Raw genomic sequence first — 16,429 nt, forward strand, 5'->3', positions numbered from 1 at the left:
CACATACGAAGTACTTCAGGAAATGACCTACCCGCAGACTGTTCGCCGTCGTTTACTGAACCCTACGTTTTAGTCGCAGACGCGCTACGCAACGTAGTAACTGTCAGTCACAGGGCATTTAAATGGCCATACTACAGACCCCTCGTCTTTATTGCGCGTTCATAACACTGTTACACGTTTATTTTCTCTCTGAGGACTAAGACATTCGTGGTTTGGTAGTAGGGGTACGTTTTAAAGTTCGTAATTTGGGCTAACCTCTATTCGACAACTCAAAATGAGCGACGAGGACGAGTTTATGCAGAAAGCCCGAACTGGGTTTGAGGATCTGTGTCGAGCTTTGAATATGGACGAGGAGGCGAGCAGTGAGGCATGGAAAAGCTACGAGAACATCAACAGGAATTACACTCTGGAGGTAAACCCTAATGTCTGATATATCTACTGGTATATGATGTTGTTTACTGGTTTCTGCGTTCGAATACAGCTTGGACATACGCGCCTATTTTAGACAATAACAAACTTACAGTGTGATGGGGTCACTACTACAGCGTACACTTTTACAGTGACATTCAATAACTGTTACAGTGTGATTGGATCACTGCTACAGTGTATACTTTTACAGTGACATTCACTAACTGTTGCAGTGTGATTCGTTCACTGTTACAGTGTATACATTTACGCTGACATTCACTAACTGTTAACAGTGTGTTTATCTTCAGTAATAATTGGCGATATTGAATTCCTTCAGCATTTTGTTAAAGCATTGGAACTTCCTTGTGAAGTGTAGATATTCAGACGTCTCTTAAAATATACACTTCTCGTTATGGTTTTCCATTGCAATGGGTTTATATTCTTACGTTACAACTGTATAATAACAGTACTGATCAAGTACCAGCTCGCTGTTCCGATAGACATATTATTATAATCATTGTTTGAAACACGAATGAATAGACGCGTTTAGACATTCTGCTCAGTGACTTAAGACACGTAAGAAAACATTATTAACAAATGACATGTGACAAATGTAAACGATGAAATTAGACCACTAGAGGGGAGAATTTCCAAAATGGTTGATTGCCCTGGTGACATATGATGCCCCAGCTCCCAATAAAGAGTGTGACACTTTGCATCTGTCTCTCTGTCTGTCCTTTTCTGTCCTTCCCCCCTCCTTTCCTTATTTTACCTCCTCACCCACGACAACCTCACCCACCCAGGGGAGTGAGTTACACTGGTTGGCATGTGCCCTCTACGTGGCCTGTAGGTCTTCTGTGCCAACTGTGGGTAAAGGCACCGCTGAGGGCAACTATGTCTCCTTGACCAGGATCCTACGCTGCTCAGAACAAAGGTAGGTCAACATACAACATAGCCGGCGTCCACCGCTTCCCCATGTTATACCAGAAATACTACCAACCGGTCAACGATGAGTTATGTTTGTCCCTTTTTCTTAATGCTATCTTGTGCAAAAGGCAGGGGATTTACAGTGTAATTCCTTGCCTACTCACTGTTGTGAGTGGCTGTACAAAAGTTTCCCCCCCGTCTCCAAAGCAATGGAGGACCCTGTCATGCCCTTTGTCTCAGAAGCTGATCTACTGCAACACACTCCACAGTCTCCTGGACCAGTTTACCACCAGCCTGTTAGAGTGACAATTGAACCTTGAAACATATAGTCCATGGCTGGTAAATGTAAGTTAGCAAAGTTTAATAAAACGAGACCAGACGTTGAACAATAGAATTTAGGGAGTTTAAAAATAGATATGTTGTTCATTATCCAAAGGACTCGAAATGTATGTATGTATTGAGCAGATGTCTCTCTCTCTCTCTCTCTCTCTCTCTCTCTCTCTCTCTCTCTCTCTCTCAGCCTGGTGGAGTTCTTCAGTAAGATGAAGAAGTGGCAGGACATGGCCAGCGTGCCCACGGACTTCCGGCAGAGCACCGAGAAGCTGGAGCGTAATTTCACAGTGTCGGCGGTCATCTTCAAGAAGTACGTCCCCATCTTCAGGTCCATCTTCAAGGCCCCGCCCGAGGAGCCACCCCGGGTTCACCGCAGCCGCAAACAGAGGTAGGGGGGGACGGCGGCGTAACCACGGTGACAGGAATACACACCTCACAATGACAAATGCGTCACCCCTCACCCCAGGAGACAAAGAGAGACGATTGTTCCTCTTGTGCTGCAGTGTTTCGTTTTTCAATACAGGTGGATCCATAGTGATGGCAATCGAGACAGCAACCAGAATCAACCAGCATGGGCGTAGCATCCACTAGGCATTGTTTAAGAGACATTTGACTAAATCCGAACTTTGTTTCTAAATGGCCGTGGACAACCATGTATACTGTCTTGGTGGTATCGCTAATTATTATTGGTACTGATCTATCAAAAGTTAGATAAATATAGAAATTTATAGTAAGTTGGCCTTAAAAAACAATATGACTTTTTACATGTCATTTGCTTAGGTTAACTTTTGAATTGCCAAGACATACATACCTGAGAGGGCGTGTACATACAGAAAAAGGATGTTACATTTTGTGGGGGTTTTTGCAGGATAACCCCCAGGCCAGCCCATTTTAATAGTGCTTTCAGTGCCCTTGCCAACCAGCAAAGACATGTAACGCATTCATGTGACACAAGCTTTTGTCAAAGCACGAGACATTTGGTTAATTATGGGATTATGGGTATTCGAAGCAAACAGAGAACATTCGGGTAATGCATTTAGGAATGAATGCTTAATCTTCTTTCCCTCCTCAGACGGCATCCGTGCACTGTCTCCGAGGTCTTCAACTTCTCCTGGATTCTATTTATCCATGCGAAAGGTAACCACGAAGAGACTCACCAACCAAAGCACCAGTTGAAGTTCAGTTGATCATGTACACTAGTGTTAAACATGGCAGTTAAGAGGGGGGTATGTCCGGCAGCAGTATGAAAGTGAGTATGAAAGCTCATATACGGAACCTATAAAACGGTACAGAATCTCTTCTGTCAATCTCAGTAAAGGGATTCTGACTATTTCTTCCTGTTGTTTTTATGTAAATATATTTTGACTACATTTATTTGTGCATCATTTTCCCTTATTCGGGACATTTTAAAACACTTTGTATAACTCAAAAGCTATGGTTAGAATTAATGTGTAGTCATTCTAAAATGGGGGGTCCATCCTACAAATCCAAAAAAAAAAAAAAATCGAATTGAGCCAAAGTGAGCCAACCGAGTGAGCCACTCAAGTGTACCACCCAAGCAAGCCCACCAGAACATCAGAGTATAGGGAATTCAGAGCCGAAGCGATGTTCTGGAAAAAACTGGCAGTGGGCCAGCAGTGCTGCTAAGCACCGACGAAGCCACGGATTAGATTAGTGTGGAGGGGCAGAGCGTCTGCGGGGGCCAGGGTGGAGGGTGTGAACAACAGGTTTTAATGTGAGGACATGTTCAGGCTTGTTAGCACCGGCTGGACATGGTCCAGTCAATCATTGTAGCCATGTCAACACAGACATTTATATTATTTTAACAAAGGAAGTCAAACGAAACGTGCAAAAACAGACGCTGTTGCTGGCTCTGAAATTTGTTTAAAATGCCTTGCTCATAGGCACATCCATCTTCAGTCTTGAGGTTTATACTGGTTAACTATTACCTAGGTCTGTTTCCTAGAGGCTGCTTGGCTGTCATTGTATTGTTTCCAGCTCAGGCCACAGAAATCCCCACATTGGTTAGAATCTGGGCAAATATTTGTGATGAAACATGTCTGTGCTTGCCTGTTCTTCAGTCCTAGGGGTCTAATAGAGGTGAGTTAAAGAAAGGAAAGCCTTTTACTGTTATTCAGTAACTAACCTTTACCCTTATTTACCTCTTTACTATGGATACCATAGAAAAAGCACCCAACTTTAATGGAAGGAATTTAACTTTATTTCTTTCCTTATTTATTTAATTTTTCTTCTACCTTTCTTTTGCTTGTTTGTTTGTTTTTACTTGTTTCTCTCTTCCTCCCTTAACGACCTCTCTTCCTCTTCCTCACTCATCCCGGTCTGCAGGTAACTTCCCGATGATCAGTGACGACCTGGTCAACTCCTACCACCTCCTGCTGTGTGCGTTGGACCTGGTCTTCACCAATGCCCTGCTCTGCAATGCCCGGAAAGACCTGCTCAACCCAGACTTCAGAGGTACCCTGAACTACTCTCCCTGTTCTTATTCGCCCCTCTAAAGACAGCGTGGGAAGCCGTTCACACGTGATGCAGATCTTGCTTCAGTCAAATGGATTGTGATTTTAATCCTTTTTAAAGGATTGTTTAAAGGTTAAGAAAGCTGCCAAAGTTTTTATGAGGCGATGATGTATAGTAACATTTCCAAATCAATTCTGAATGCAAATGTGTACATCAGAATGTAATAAGAAAGACTTTTAATAATCCATGTAACGCAAACACTTATCTATTATACCCCTAACCAAGATCTATAAAAATGCAATGATAATTTCATTAGAAGAAAACGAGTTAGAAAACCTCATCCTCCGTCTTCCTAGACTATCAATGTCTGACAGAAGTTCAGGACTATATCATTTATTTTGTTCCATCATCTCCAGTAGGAATTGGTAAACTATCCTCCAGCTCATGGAGGCAACATAAGCCCAGGGGCCGACCCGGCCACTGGTCCACCTCAATCCGGCCTGCAACGCCATGACTCCCACACATAGACTTCACATAGTCGGGCCACCGACTTCTATATATGACCGGCGAACAAAGAATATTGAGTAGCGTGAATAGCCCCTCCTCTCCGTGTCAAAACATGATCATGCACAGGAGTAAGGATTGTTTTGGGCTTTGCCCCACAGAGAGAACGACTGGCCGGGAACATTATGAATCATATCTTGGTTGATTGCACCCAGCCAAAGGTTAGTGGTGGTGCCATCCTGTTCTAAGTCACTAAGGCCTACTGGATAAAGAGAAATGTGCCCAACGCTGCTCTAGCTACTGGTTCAGGGACATCAGAAAACTGCATCCAGGAGCGAACCTGGCTGCACTTTATTTTTCACCACAGTTTACTTAACAGTCTGCTTCCTCTATGTGGTTTTAACTGCATGTCAACACCACTTGTCTAGAACACTTATAAAGGGGAAGGCTGTGATCCCTGATAATGATGCAGGTCTGATCTCACACACACCCCCCCACCACACACACACACACACACACACACACACACACACACATCTTATCACCTCCACCAGTCTGCTTACTGTCCGGGAAGAAATACAGTACTTGTTGCACCTCAGGAACTTCAGATGAAAGGTTAAGTTTAGAGTGAGTAAGAACACTCTCACAAAGAAACAATGCAACTATGTACAACCCGGGGACCCTCCTTCACTTCCTTCAAGTTGATTAATTAGCCAATATATCAATTTTATGATGAAGTGTGTGTGTGTGTGTGTGTGTGTGTGTGTGTGTGTGTGTGTGTGTGTGTGTGTGTGTGTGTGTGTGTGTGTCTGTGTCTGTGTGTGTGTGTGTGTGTGTGTGTGTGTGTGTGTACGTGTGTGTGTGTGTGTGTGTGTGTGTGTGTGTGTGTGTGTGTGCTCTAGGCCTCCCAGAGGAGTTTGGCAGTAAGGACTACAGGCCGGCCCCGGGGTCCTACTGCCTGCTGGGGAAGCTGTGTGAGCTCAACGACGGCCTGGTCCTGGAGGCCAAAGGAGTCAAAGAACACTTCTGGAAGCCCTTCATCAAGATGCTCTTCCACAAGAGGGTACACACCCGCACACACACACACGCACACATCTTTTCTGAGGGATGGGTTTCAGGAAGACATTTTGAATGTATACGTGTGTGTGTTCCACAGATCCTGAAAGGCAGAGAGGACACCTTGACAGGATTCCTTGACCCAATGAACTTCGGAGACAGTTTGTATGTTTCTCCCTCGCCAGTTTTAAGCTTTACCACTGCTGCCTTCTGTATTCTATTCTACTACACCATCATCTATTCTACTATAATTGACTCTATTCTGTTATACACTAATACATTTTCTTCCTCTACTGCCGTCTCTATTCTGTACTACTAATTGTTATAATAGCATATTAACAATAGATATTATAGCACACAGCATAACATGATGTAGTCTGTACAGCTGACTACGCAGCATGATAGCAAAGCACGTGGCGCAGCATATCATGACCTGCGCGTGCTGCTGCTGTGTTCCCCAGTTCCTCTCTGAGCCGGGTGTACGAGGAGCACGTCCTGTCCACCGGCAGCCTGGACGAGAGGATCTTCACCGGGGAGGGGGCCAACGAGGACATCGGCACCCCAGCGCCGTGCCTCAGCGAAGCGCCGGAGAACCAGGACAGCGCCGCCTATAGGCTGCACGCTAGCCTCACCGTAAGGAATCACGCATACAGACACGCACGCATGCACACATATAGTTCAGCTTGACATTTACTTGCTTGTTGCTCTTGATTTAATTTCTATGATGTCTCGTCGTTGTTTTTGTGCTTGGGAGATTATCCTTTTCTTTTCATATTGGCTAGGATTTCTGAGATAAAGAGAGGCAGGAGAGGCGAGCGTAGTGGCTACTTACGGTTGTACAATCGTGTGTTATTGTTTTTATTTAGTTGTTAGGTATTCCTTTTGACAGAGATGATATCCTCTGTTTCCTGCCCTGGGAATACTGTTGAAAATTAACTTATAGCTAAATCTGGCACGGCTAATGAGCTGTGCATTGTCCCTGTCAAATAAACAAATAAATACTAGTTAGATCCACTCCCTGCCGAAATATACTCTGTCTGACGCCTTGGAAATGGAACCCCTGCCTTCTCCTTATCGACGTGATTCTGAATGGACTTGAAGTTAAAGAGGTGCAGCCCTACCTTCCTAATCGGAGACTGCACTCCATTGCATTCCTTGCACCCACCTGTCCTCTGTCTGTGCTCAGGCCACGGCCCTGAAGGTCTCCACACCGCTGTCCAGCAGGAGGTACCCCCCGGACCCCCGGCTGTCCTCTCCTGTGTCCTCAGCCATCCAGAGTGTGGGCCGGCTCCACAGCCTGCTGACAGGGGCCACACAGGGGCCCAGCGCCAAACTCACCCAGATCCTCAGGTAACACCCAGGGGACGCTATGCGTGTGTCTTTGTGTGTGTGTGTGTGTGTGTGTGTGTGTGTGTGTGTGTGTGTGTGTGTGTGTGTGTGTGTGTGTGTGTGTGTGTGTGTGTGTGTGTGTGTGTGTGTGTGTGTGTGTGTGTGTGTGTGTGTCTGAGCATCACCTTGTGTCTCTGTACTCTCCACAGAGCCTGTGCTAGGGACCCCAGTGATGTCATCAGTACGAGACTGAAGGACATGTTTCAGACCTTCTGCCAACACTATGAGGACCAGAGCCTGGAGGGCCCGGGGATGGGGAAAGGTGAACACACACACACACACACACACACACACACACACACACACACACACACACACACTTGTGAGTCTAGACACTAGTGCATTAACACACAGTGAACCCCTCAATTGGGTTGATTCCGGCCATTGAATTAGCAGGAGAAATGACATGAACACTAGAGAACAGATATGAACGCTACAATCAAATATGCAAACATATGCAGACACCTTGTGTAGTGAGGACAGTATACGTTAAGCATGATTTCATTCAGCAACACACCATACATAATACAGACAGGGACATTGACAGCAGTGAAAAGCAAGAGTGAGAAATGCTGAGTGGGTTTGGGGGTCTGCTTCTCCCTGAAGACGTGGCAGTGAAGTTCTTCCGGCTGGGGGAGGCGCTGTACTACAAGATGTTGGAGGCCATCGTGGAGAGGGAGAAGATGATCCTGGGAGAGGCCGACCTCTCTGTGAGTAAGCCCCACATGCACCAAGCAGCTAAGCACACACTGATGTGATGTGTTGCCACAAACCTTCCAGTCGCACAATGGGCTAGTCTGAGTATATTACACGTAAGGGATGCAGGAAAGATTAAACAATTGGAATTGAAAACAACATCACATCTCAGTTAGAACTCAAGTCTAGTTTACAATGATTTTTTCCAAATTGTAATCTTTAATTCATACATGCACCCCGGGGCTCCACTGGCTTTGCAGTTCTTACCAGCGTTGCACTGTTGTATAGCAGGATACACTTTTGAGACACACAGATTTGAATTTTATAGCCATCGAGGAACTTAAAAACATGATACATGAGACATCATGAGGCTCTATTTTAGGGAAGGGTACATTGTAATTGCCCTTTTATGTCGAAATATTGACAAAACATTTGCCTGTTTACTTGAATACACGTTTGATGTTTATCGTTCTTTTGTGTGTGTGTGTGTGTGTGTGTGTGTGTGTGTGTGTGTGTGTGTGTGTGTGTGTGTGTGTGTGTGTGTGTGTGTGTGTGTGTGTGTGTGTGTGTGCGTGTGTCTGTGTCTGTCTGGGACAGGGCATCCTAGAGCAGGATATCTTCCATGGTTCTCTGATGGCCTGTTGCCTGGAGATCGTCATCTTCTCCTACAGACCGCCGGGAGACTTCCCAAACATCCTCAATGTCTTCAAGATCCAGGCCTACCACTTTTACAAGGTACACACACACACACACACACACACACACACACACACACACACACACACACACACACACACACACACACACACACACACACACACACACACACACACACACACACACACACACTCATTGCTAGCATTGCAATGCTCGACTCTAGTTAACAACGCAACACACATAGATGCTTCTCCTTCCTCGTGTCCAGGTGATCGAGGTCCTGGTGCGGGCCGAGCAGGGCCTGTTCCGCGAGGTGGTGAAGCACCTGAACCATGTGGAGGAGACGGTGGTGGAGAGGCTGGCCTGGGGCTCCCAGTCCCCGCTCTGGGACTCTCTCCGCAATGCTAAGGGCCAGGTCCCCACCTGCCAGGAGGTACACTAGCCTCCCTCACTCGCTCACAAATAGGATCTACCTAAACTTATTGATGATGGGAAAATCGTCACATTTTTCTTCCATGGACCGCATTGTTTTTTCTAAATGGTATTTATGATATTATTATGACTTCATACATAACAACACAATTAGTATTATTTTCTTGTGGAATCAGGAAATGATTACCTTATGATTACATTACATGATTACATTTTTTCAAATTGTGCAATTGCTGAATTCAAGTGATGTGATAGAAGGTCCTAGTGTGTAACTTGATCCGATCCCTTAGCCTGTTTGTGGTTGTGCCGTCCCAGCGCAGGGACGTATTGTGTTCATAACAGAGCAGGGTCCTCTGAGCCTTTAAGTGGGGCCGCCGTGTGTTTCAGGTGATGCCCCCCCGCTACCTGGAGGAGAGCGAGGCGGCGGGCGGCAGGTCCAACAGCTCCCCCATCACCCCCGTCACCCGTGGACCCGACCTCAGCGCCAACAGCACCCTCAAAGGTGGGTGTCCCGTAGCAAACCTGTGCAGGTGCCCACATTTGAGTAACCGTCCGACGACCCGTAACGGGACAGAAGCAGACAGTACAACAGAAGGGGCACCGATGCATGACGCCGTCCCCCGCTGTCCCCACCTTCAGGTGTGTCCCCGTCTCCCACCGGCCTGCTGGACAGGTACAACTCCCCCCCCAGCGCCGTCGCCCCCCACCGCCGCCGCCTGTTCGTGGACACCACGGACGCCCAGCCCACCTTAGTCACGGTGCAGATACCCCTGCAAGGTGAGGCCGAGGGCTCACCGACCGACACAACCCAACCCTTCGGCTCTGGGTGAATCCATGTAGACCGTGGACACGTGGTCCTCATTATGACCTTTGAACCTGCAGGGATCACCTTCTTCCCGCTCCAGATGATCCCGGGCCAGGGATCGACCACGCTGCATCCCATCTCGGCCCAAGCTCTGACGGGGACCATCAGCGGCCCCTCCCCTGCCCCCAAACCGCCCAGCAGACCGGCCAGCGTGCCGCTGAGGAAGGGCTCCCTGTCGCTGTTCTTCAGGAAGGTGAGGGTCACCATTAAGACCCAGCGGGTAAACCCATCCTCGCAGTGACTGAGGCCACGGGTTTCAAATCTATCCAGACCTATGCGGTTCCGTGTTAGGATTCGTGTGGACGCCTGAAACGCAAGCGATCGCGACATCGCCCCCCCACCAGCTGGGGGATGTCAGAGTTGCGTTGAATTCTTTTAAAAAAAAATTATTGTATTATTTTTGTAACTTTAAATAAAGCCCCTTGATAAATTGAATTACTAACTTTACATTAAAAAGTACTTTTGCTCAATTTAAAAGGTTGAATCTCCTCGTGACTGAATGTTTGTATACAGCGCAGGCTTGATGCGCCCCACTTTTCTCTGTGGAGAACCAGCGCCTTGAATATTTACTACAGCGTTTCTACAGCTCGATGCGGTTTCGCAATGGATCCGTCTTTAGGGAGACATTCCTGAACCGCATAAAACGAAACCGGATCGTTTTCGCCCATTTCGGCTCCGTGTGGATGGGGCCTGACATGACGTCGTCAGTCAGGATGGAAGATGTCACGACATCATGCACCTTCAACTTGTTTGTTAGGTCTCAGTGTTTCAGCTGGCTTAAAATTCAACAGCATTTTATGGTAGACATTTTCCATAATTCAAATTTCTATATATTCCCATGACTTCTCTTGAGTCTTATATTAGGTGTTGAGTGATCACGTTATAGACAGTCCCTTCCTCATGCTGCTTCTCTTCGTCTTGTACACATCATTATTACTTGTGAGAGTCAACACCTCACCAGGGGTTCAATCTACCTCCTGAACCGAGTCGTCCACCCATAGCAGCACCTCAGGATCAGAACCTAGTGACCCCCCCCCCCCCCCCCCCCCCTGTCCTGCAGGTGTACCACCTGGCCAGCCTGCGGCTCAGAGACCTGTGCTCCCAGCTGGACATCTCCCGTGAGCTGCGGCAGAAGATCTGGTCGTGCTTCGAGTACTCGCTGGTCCACTGCACTGAGCTCCTGATGAACCGCCACCTCGACCAGCTGCTCATGTGTGCCGTCTACGTCATGGCCAAGGTCCGTGTGGCGCCATCCGTCCGTCTGCCTGCTCCTCGGCCCCCCTGTCTGTCTGTCTTGGGTGTAGTTCTGCGTGTACTGTGTCGTTGAGTTGGGTTGGACACACAGGGTTGATGGACATACTGGTGGGGTGAGAGGTGCCGATTTAAGCGAGCTGCTTCTCTACAGGTCACCAGAGAAGACAGATCTTTCCAGAACATCATGAAGTGCTACAGGACCCAGCCGCAAGCCTGCAGCACCGTAAGGCTGATTCATATCCACTACACCCCCCCTACATCTGTGATAGGAAACAGTTCTTGGTTGAGATGGAGAGCTCCGTTCTGTCTGATTACGCACGGTTTTCACATCTTGTTTATGATAAAACCTGCACCGATAAAGAGACTGTGAACAGCCAAAATGCTCTTCAACGTACCCATGGATAGGATCATTTTAACAAGTGGGGTGGTATGACATGAGACCCTGTGTTCTCTGTGTGGTGGTATCCCTTTGGCTCCCTCTGGTGGACCAATCAGGAGCAACACCACAACATGAAAACAAATACCGGTAATACTCTTATATATATATATATATATATATATATATATATATATATATATATATATATATGAGTATTATTTGTATTGACGTTGTGGACACAATACTACTTAATACAGTCGGTGACCATGTTAACAGAAGGCCTGTGTGTGTGACTCAGGGTGATAATGTTGACTGTATGTGGCTCACACCACTTTACTGTGTGCCTCTCAGGTCTACAGGAGTGTCTTGATCTCAGAGAGTCGGAGGAACCTTTCAGATGGCAGCAAAGTCAGCAAGCTGAAGTCCCCTAGCACCAAAACCCAAGAGCAGGGTAAGGTGGAGCCAGTGTGTGTTTTGATCTCCGTGGCTGAAACAGAGTTCAACTTCTCAGTCACAAGTAATATGACGGGGTGTGTGGTGCTTTTCATATACAACATCGCCCTAACGCTGTTACCCAACAACGGTACTAACAAAGTAGACAGCAGGTCTACACAACAACAGACGACGAACCAGGAGTGGAACACTATATCATACGGATGAACTAGGAAGATGGCAGGTACTTCCCTTCGGCCCGTCTCTGACACTGTTCTCCCTCCTCCATCCGCCTCCTACAGGTGTCAATCTGAGCACCCCCCCCTCCACCCCCTCCTCCACCTCCACCCCCTCCACCACCTCCACCTCCTCCACCTCTCTGATGGACCAGGAGGAGCGGGGGGACCTGATCTGCTTCTACAACCAGGTCTACATCACGCCCATGCGGCCCTTTGCTCTGCGATACTCCCTGAGCTCTCCCTCCGCAGGGGTAAGTCTGCCTGATGGGGGGGGTATATGTTTGGGGGGTAGTTGAGGGGGGGGGGGTAGAATCTAGTTATTAGATTCAAAACTTGAGCCATGCTTGAGTATTCATATTAATAATCCTGTCATTGTGTGTGTGTGTGTGTGTCTGTGTGTGTGTGTGTGTGTGTGTGTGTGTGTGTGTGTGTGTGTGTGTGTGTGTGTGTGTCTGTGTGTGTGTGTGTGTGTGTGTGTGCGTCCCAGGCGGAGTCCCCTCCCCTGTGTCCGTACCCCAGCGTTAGGTGTGGTGCGGCCCGCCGCGTGCAGCTGTCCAGTAAACACTGTGTTTACGTCTCGCCGCACGGGACCAGCGGCCCCGCCACGCCCCCCCCCCGCCACAACATATACTACTACATCAGCAACAGCCCGTCGGACGTGAGACATGCACACACACACAGACGCCGACGGACAGACGCACGCATGCACACGTACAGTCACTGACTCACTCACTCACTCACTCACTCACTCACTCACTCACACACTCACACTCACACTCACACACTCACACTCACTCTCTCTCTCTCTCTCTCTCTCTCTCTCTCTCTCTCTCTCTCTCTCTCTCTCTCTCTCTCTCTCTCTCTCTCTCTCTCTCTCTCTCTCTCTCTCTCTCTCTCTCTCTCTCTCTCTCTCACACACACAGACACACAGACACACAGACACACAGACAAACACATACATGACTATCATATCGTAGCCAACAATACATACAACATGCAGACACAAACATGAGTTTATGACACGATGCTATTATATTTCCACCTATTATTAAAGGTATGACACACAGCCTGATCTCTGTGTCCTCTATCGCCCCCTGCAGCGCCTCCGGGAGATCAACAGCATGATCCGCACAGGGCAGAGTCCCAGCAGGAAGCACAGCCTGCCCCTGGAGGAGGAGCCAGAGCCCAAGAAGGCGTGTCCAGAGAACCAATCGGCACTGCTCCGCAGGCTGCAGGACGTGGCCAACGACCGTAGCTCCTCCCACTGAGCCCCACCTCCCCCTTCTCTTTCATGAACTTTTTTTAAACAAAGATAATAATGTATCAAGTCGTAGGCCAGATGGAGCCAAAGCAAGCAAATGGGTTTCTCTTTTTATTTCTCTGTTGATGACTACACCTCCATGCGCAACACTCAAGGGCTAGGCTGAGAGGAGGGCGTGCAATTCACCATTTGCCCCATCTACCCTAATGCAATCTCCGTCCTCTTGCTTCCTGTGAGCTGTGTACACCAGTTAACAGGCCCCGTGAGCATGAAGAATACAAACATAACAGGAAGAAGAACAACGAAGTCAAGGAAAAATAAATAATTTCACTAAGCAATAACATGTAATTGCTTAAAGGGAACCTATTATGCTTTTCAACTTTTATGACCTATAAACGTTACAATGATTGATAGTCATGTTTAACCATTCACAAAAAACGATGTAGATTTTCGGGAAACTCTACCTCTCATCTGGGCGCTTTCAGCATTCTCTGTCAACGCTCGGTTTCGTCCTTCTCCGCCCCCTCGCCCCCCTGCTGCCAACCCAACTACGTTGTGATTGGTTACCTTCCTTGAGGCGCGCGTGCGGGCAGTTTGACCAGGCATATGGGGGCGCGGCAGGAGTGCATCTACGTAGATGATTTCCCGGAAATGTGAACAAGTGAATCGCAAACGTTGTCCCGAGTGTTTTGAGCTCTGCACAGCCACCCCAGACTGTCAGCAGGGAATATGTCGAAATACATGTACGTTATTATTTGACACTTAAGTATGGTTAAACATGACTATCAATCATTATAACAACGTTTATAGGTCATGAAAGTCGAAAAAGCATAATAGGTCCCCTTTAAAATAAAAAAATAAGAAATATACATATTTACATATATATTTTATGAAAGGAAAAATGTATTGTAGATGAGCTAAAAAGTGTATATAGTCTGTTTTTAATATGATATTGTAAGTGCAGATCTTGGTAGTTGCTCTTTATTAAGATAACCGTTATAATAGTTTGTACTTTGTTTTTCTTATTCCCTATCCATTATGTGTTTTTGATTATAAAGCATTACTGTCTCTTTGGCCCTCAACAATTTGCCAAGTTAGCCTACTCTCACAGCATGGAACAGAAGGCAGCTTAACAAAGCAGCCCAATACATCAACACTAGCACTCTTGACCCTGTACATTTTTAATAAAGGTATGTTGTTTGCAGATGTGGATTCTATTCGGGTTTCATACAGAAGAAGCTCCTGCCTGTTTAGGATGGTTCTTCACCAGCTGTGTTATCTTACATTCCCGTGAGATGGTATGGTAATGCCAGAAGAAATGAGCTTGAGTTGAAATCATATTGTAGCAATGTACCTAGGTGGCGGCCAGTGGCGAAGCTAGACCTCAAAACTTGCCTTAGCCCACCATATCATTTTGTCCACAAATCTAATATTCTACCTTTTTTTTTTTACACAAGCAATGAGAGAATGGATGCTGTACAATAATGAACAGGCTCAAATGGGCTAGTGAAATCGAGCGCAACCTTCCTGGAGGGATCTCTAACCTCTGATTGGTGGGTGGGCGCCTCCTGTTCGACAAAACCCAAAATGCAACTTAACATAGTTTCTGCTGTTTTGTCTGTCAAAAAGGCTAGCTAATCTTTATCAGAAATCCACAATTTCCAGCTGCATTACCAGGTAATAATAATAATAATCATTTTAAAACCTTAAAAAATCAGTCTATTAAATGACAGTTGACCACAAGGCGATTCTATCTATGCCTCTTCTTGAATTACTGCATGTTTTAGTTGGCAGAGACTTGTAATGCTGCATAGCATGATAAGCATGATAAGGTGCAAGGAGCAGAAAAAGTTGACATGGGTGCTAATTTTCAGTCAAAAAAAACGCTGGCATTATTTTATCAGCTGAGGGCATATTCATTGCCATAACAACGTGAGTTAATCAACAAGTACAACATGTTCTAATACTATGAGACAAGATACTACTGATAAAAGGTGTCAGGCGCGAGCGGCAGACGGGACTTAGTGTCTTATTTATTTATTTATTTATTTATTTATTTTAATGAGTTACTTATTTTATTTTAAATAATGATAATACCAAGGGTCAGAAGTTTTACAAGAATTATTATCTTACAAGTCATGACAGAGGGACTTGCTGTCTTTATTCATGCTTGAAAGATGAACATATATTATTATTTTTTTGAAAGGGAATAAGCTGATGAAGCTGACAAGTGACCAATGTTTACTGTTTAAAAATATCTTTCATTAAATTCAAACCCCAGTTAATCATTTGCTCTTGTTTCTCTGTTTTGAGATTCACACAGACTTAGCAGTCTTGTTTAAATGTTACAAATCGAGTTAATAAACTGAACTTGGAAATTGTTTTAAGTTGTTGCAGATGTTATCTCCGGTAATTTTATTAATCTAAATAAATATTAGCAGGTTCTCAATAGTAGGCTATTTCAATTCAGGCAGGGCGCAAAAAAATGTCTGTCTCCTAGGGTGGGAATGACAGAAAATAATTGAGAACCACTGGTCTAGAACATGTTGTACTTGTTGATTAGCTCACGTTGTTAGGGCAATGAAAACGCCCACAGCTGATAAAATAATGCCAGTGATTTTTTTTACTGAAAATTAGCACCCTTTTTTTTTTCATCAGAACAAGATTTTTTTGCATCAGAAGTTTTATGAAAATGTATTGCTCCCTGAAAGTGAGAAAACATAGTTTAGTGTTCCCGAAATAGTGGTATGTTTCTCATATTATTGATCTAGTACATGTTGTACCAATGTGTTTCAGTAACTGTGTAAATAAAAAAAAACATATGGAGTAACATTGTCGTTTTTATCAAATGAAACATGAGGGGTGAAACTGTCATTTTTCTTTGGTCGTCATGAAAAAAACCATAAGGGGTAACACTGTTGTTTTTGATTGGTCGTCATGAAAAAAAACACAAGGGGTAACACTGTCGTTTTTTATCAGTCGTCATGAAAAAAACCATAAGGGGTAACACTGTCGTTTTTTATTGGTCGTCATGAAAAAAAACATAAGGGAAATAATAGAAATTTATAAATCTAAGTGGGAACTGGCGAGAGCTGTGAGCTAACCCCCTGGAGACCGGGGTT

The 16,429-nt window shown here is 45.8% G+C and overlaps 1 protein-coding gene across 1 annotated transcript; it reads left to right on the forward strand.

Moving 5' to 3' along the window:
- The first annotated feature begins 16 nt into the window (after positions 1 to 16).
- On the forward strand, positions 17 to 16,128 carry rbl2 (retinoblastoma-like 2 (p130)). Its single transcript, XM_056599553.1, has 22 exons — positions 17 to 412; positions 1,212 to 1,342; positions 1,856 to 2,056; positions 2,741 to 2,805; positions 4,015 to 4,143; positions 5,550 to 5,710; positions 5,804 to 5,868; positions 6,165 to 6,336; positions 6,890 to 7,053; positions 7,242 to 7,354; positions 7,699 to 7,802; positions 8,386 to 8,523; positions 8,714 to 8,878; positions 9,265 to 9,379; positions 9,517 to 9,654; positions 9,760 to 9,935; positions 10,803 to 10,979; positions 11,148 to 11,219; positions 11,727 to 11,826; positions 12,110 to 12,297; positions 12,534 to 12,704; positions 13,147 to 16,128. The coding sequence occupies exons 1-22, from the start codon at positions 275 to 277 to the stop codon at positions 13,312 to 13,314; spliced, it is 3,051 nt and encodes a 1,016-aa protein (XP_056455528.1). The 5' UTR covers positions 17 to 274; the 3' UTR covers positions 13,315 to 16,128.
- The last annotated feature ends 301 nt before the right edge of the window (positions 16,129 to 16,429 follow it).

Source organism: Gadus chalcogrammus, chromosome 9 (genome assembly GCF_026213295.1).
Source record: "Gadus chalcogrammus isolate NIFS_2021 chromosome 9, NIFS_Gcha_1.0, whole genome shotgun sequence".
Classification (NCBI taxonomy): domain Eukaryota; kingdom Metazoa; phylum Chordata; class Actinopteri; order Gadiformes; family Gadidae; genus Gadus; species Gadus chalcogrammus.

What these genes read in the sequence shown, in the direction of transcription:
- rbl2 (XM_056599553.1), top strand. Translation starts at nt 275, where the DNA reads ATGAGCGACGAGGACGAGTTTATGCAGAAAGCCCGAACTGGGTTTGAG. An exon ending in ATGAACTTCGGAGACAGTTT is followed by an intron (nt 5,869 to 6,164) that starts GTATGTTTCTCC and finishes TGTGTTCCCCAG; the next exon opens with TTCCTCTCTGAGCCGGGTGT. An exon ending in CCGTCTACGTCATGGCCAAG is followed by an intron (nt 10,980 to 11,147) that starts GTCCGTGTGGCG and finishes GCTTCTCTACAG; the next exon opens with GTCACCAGAGAAGACAGATC.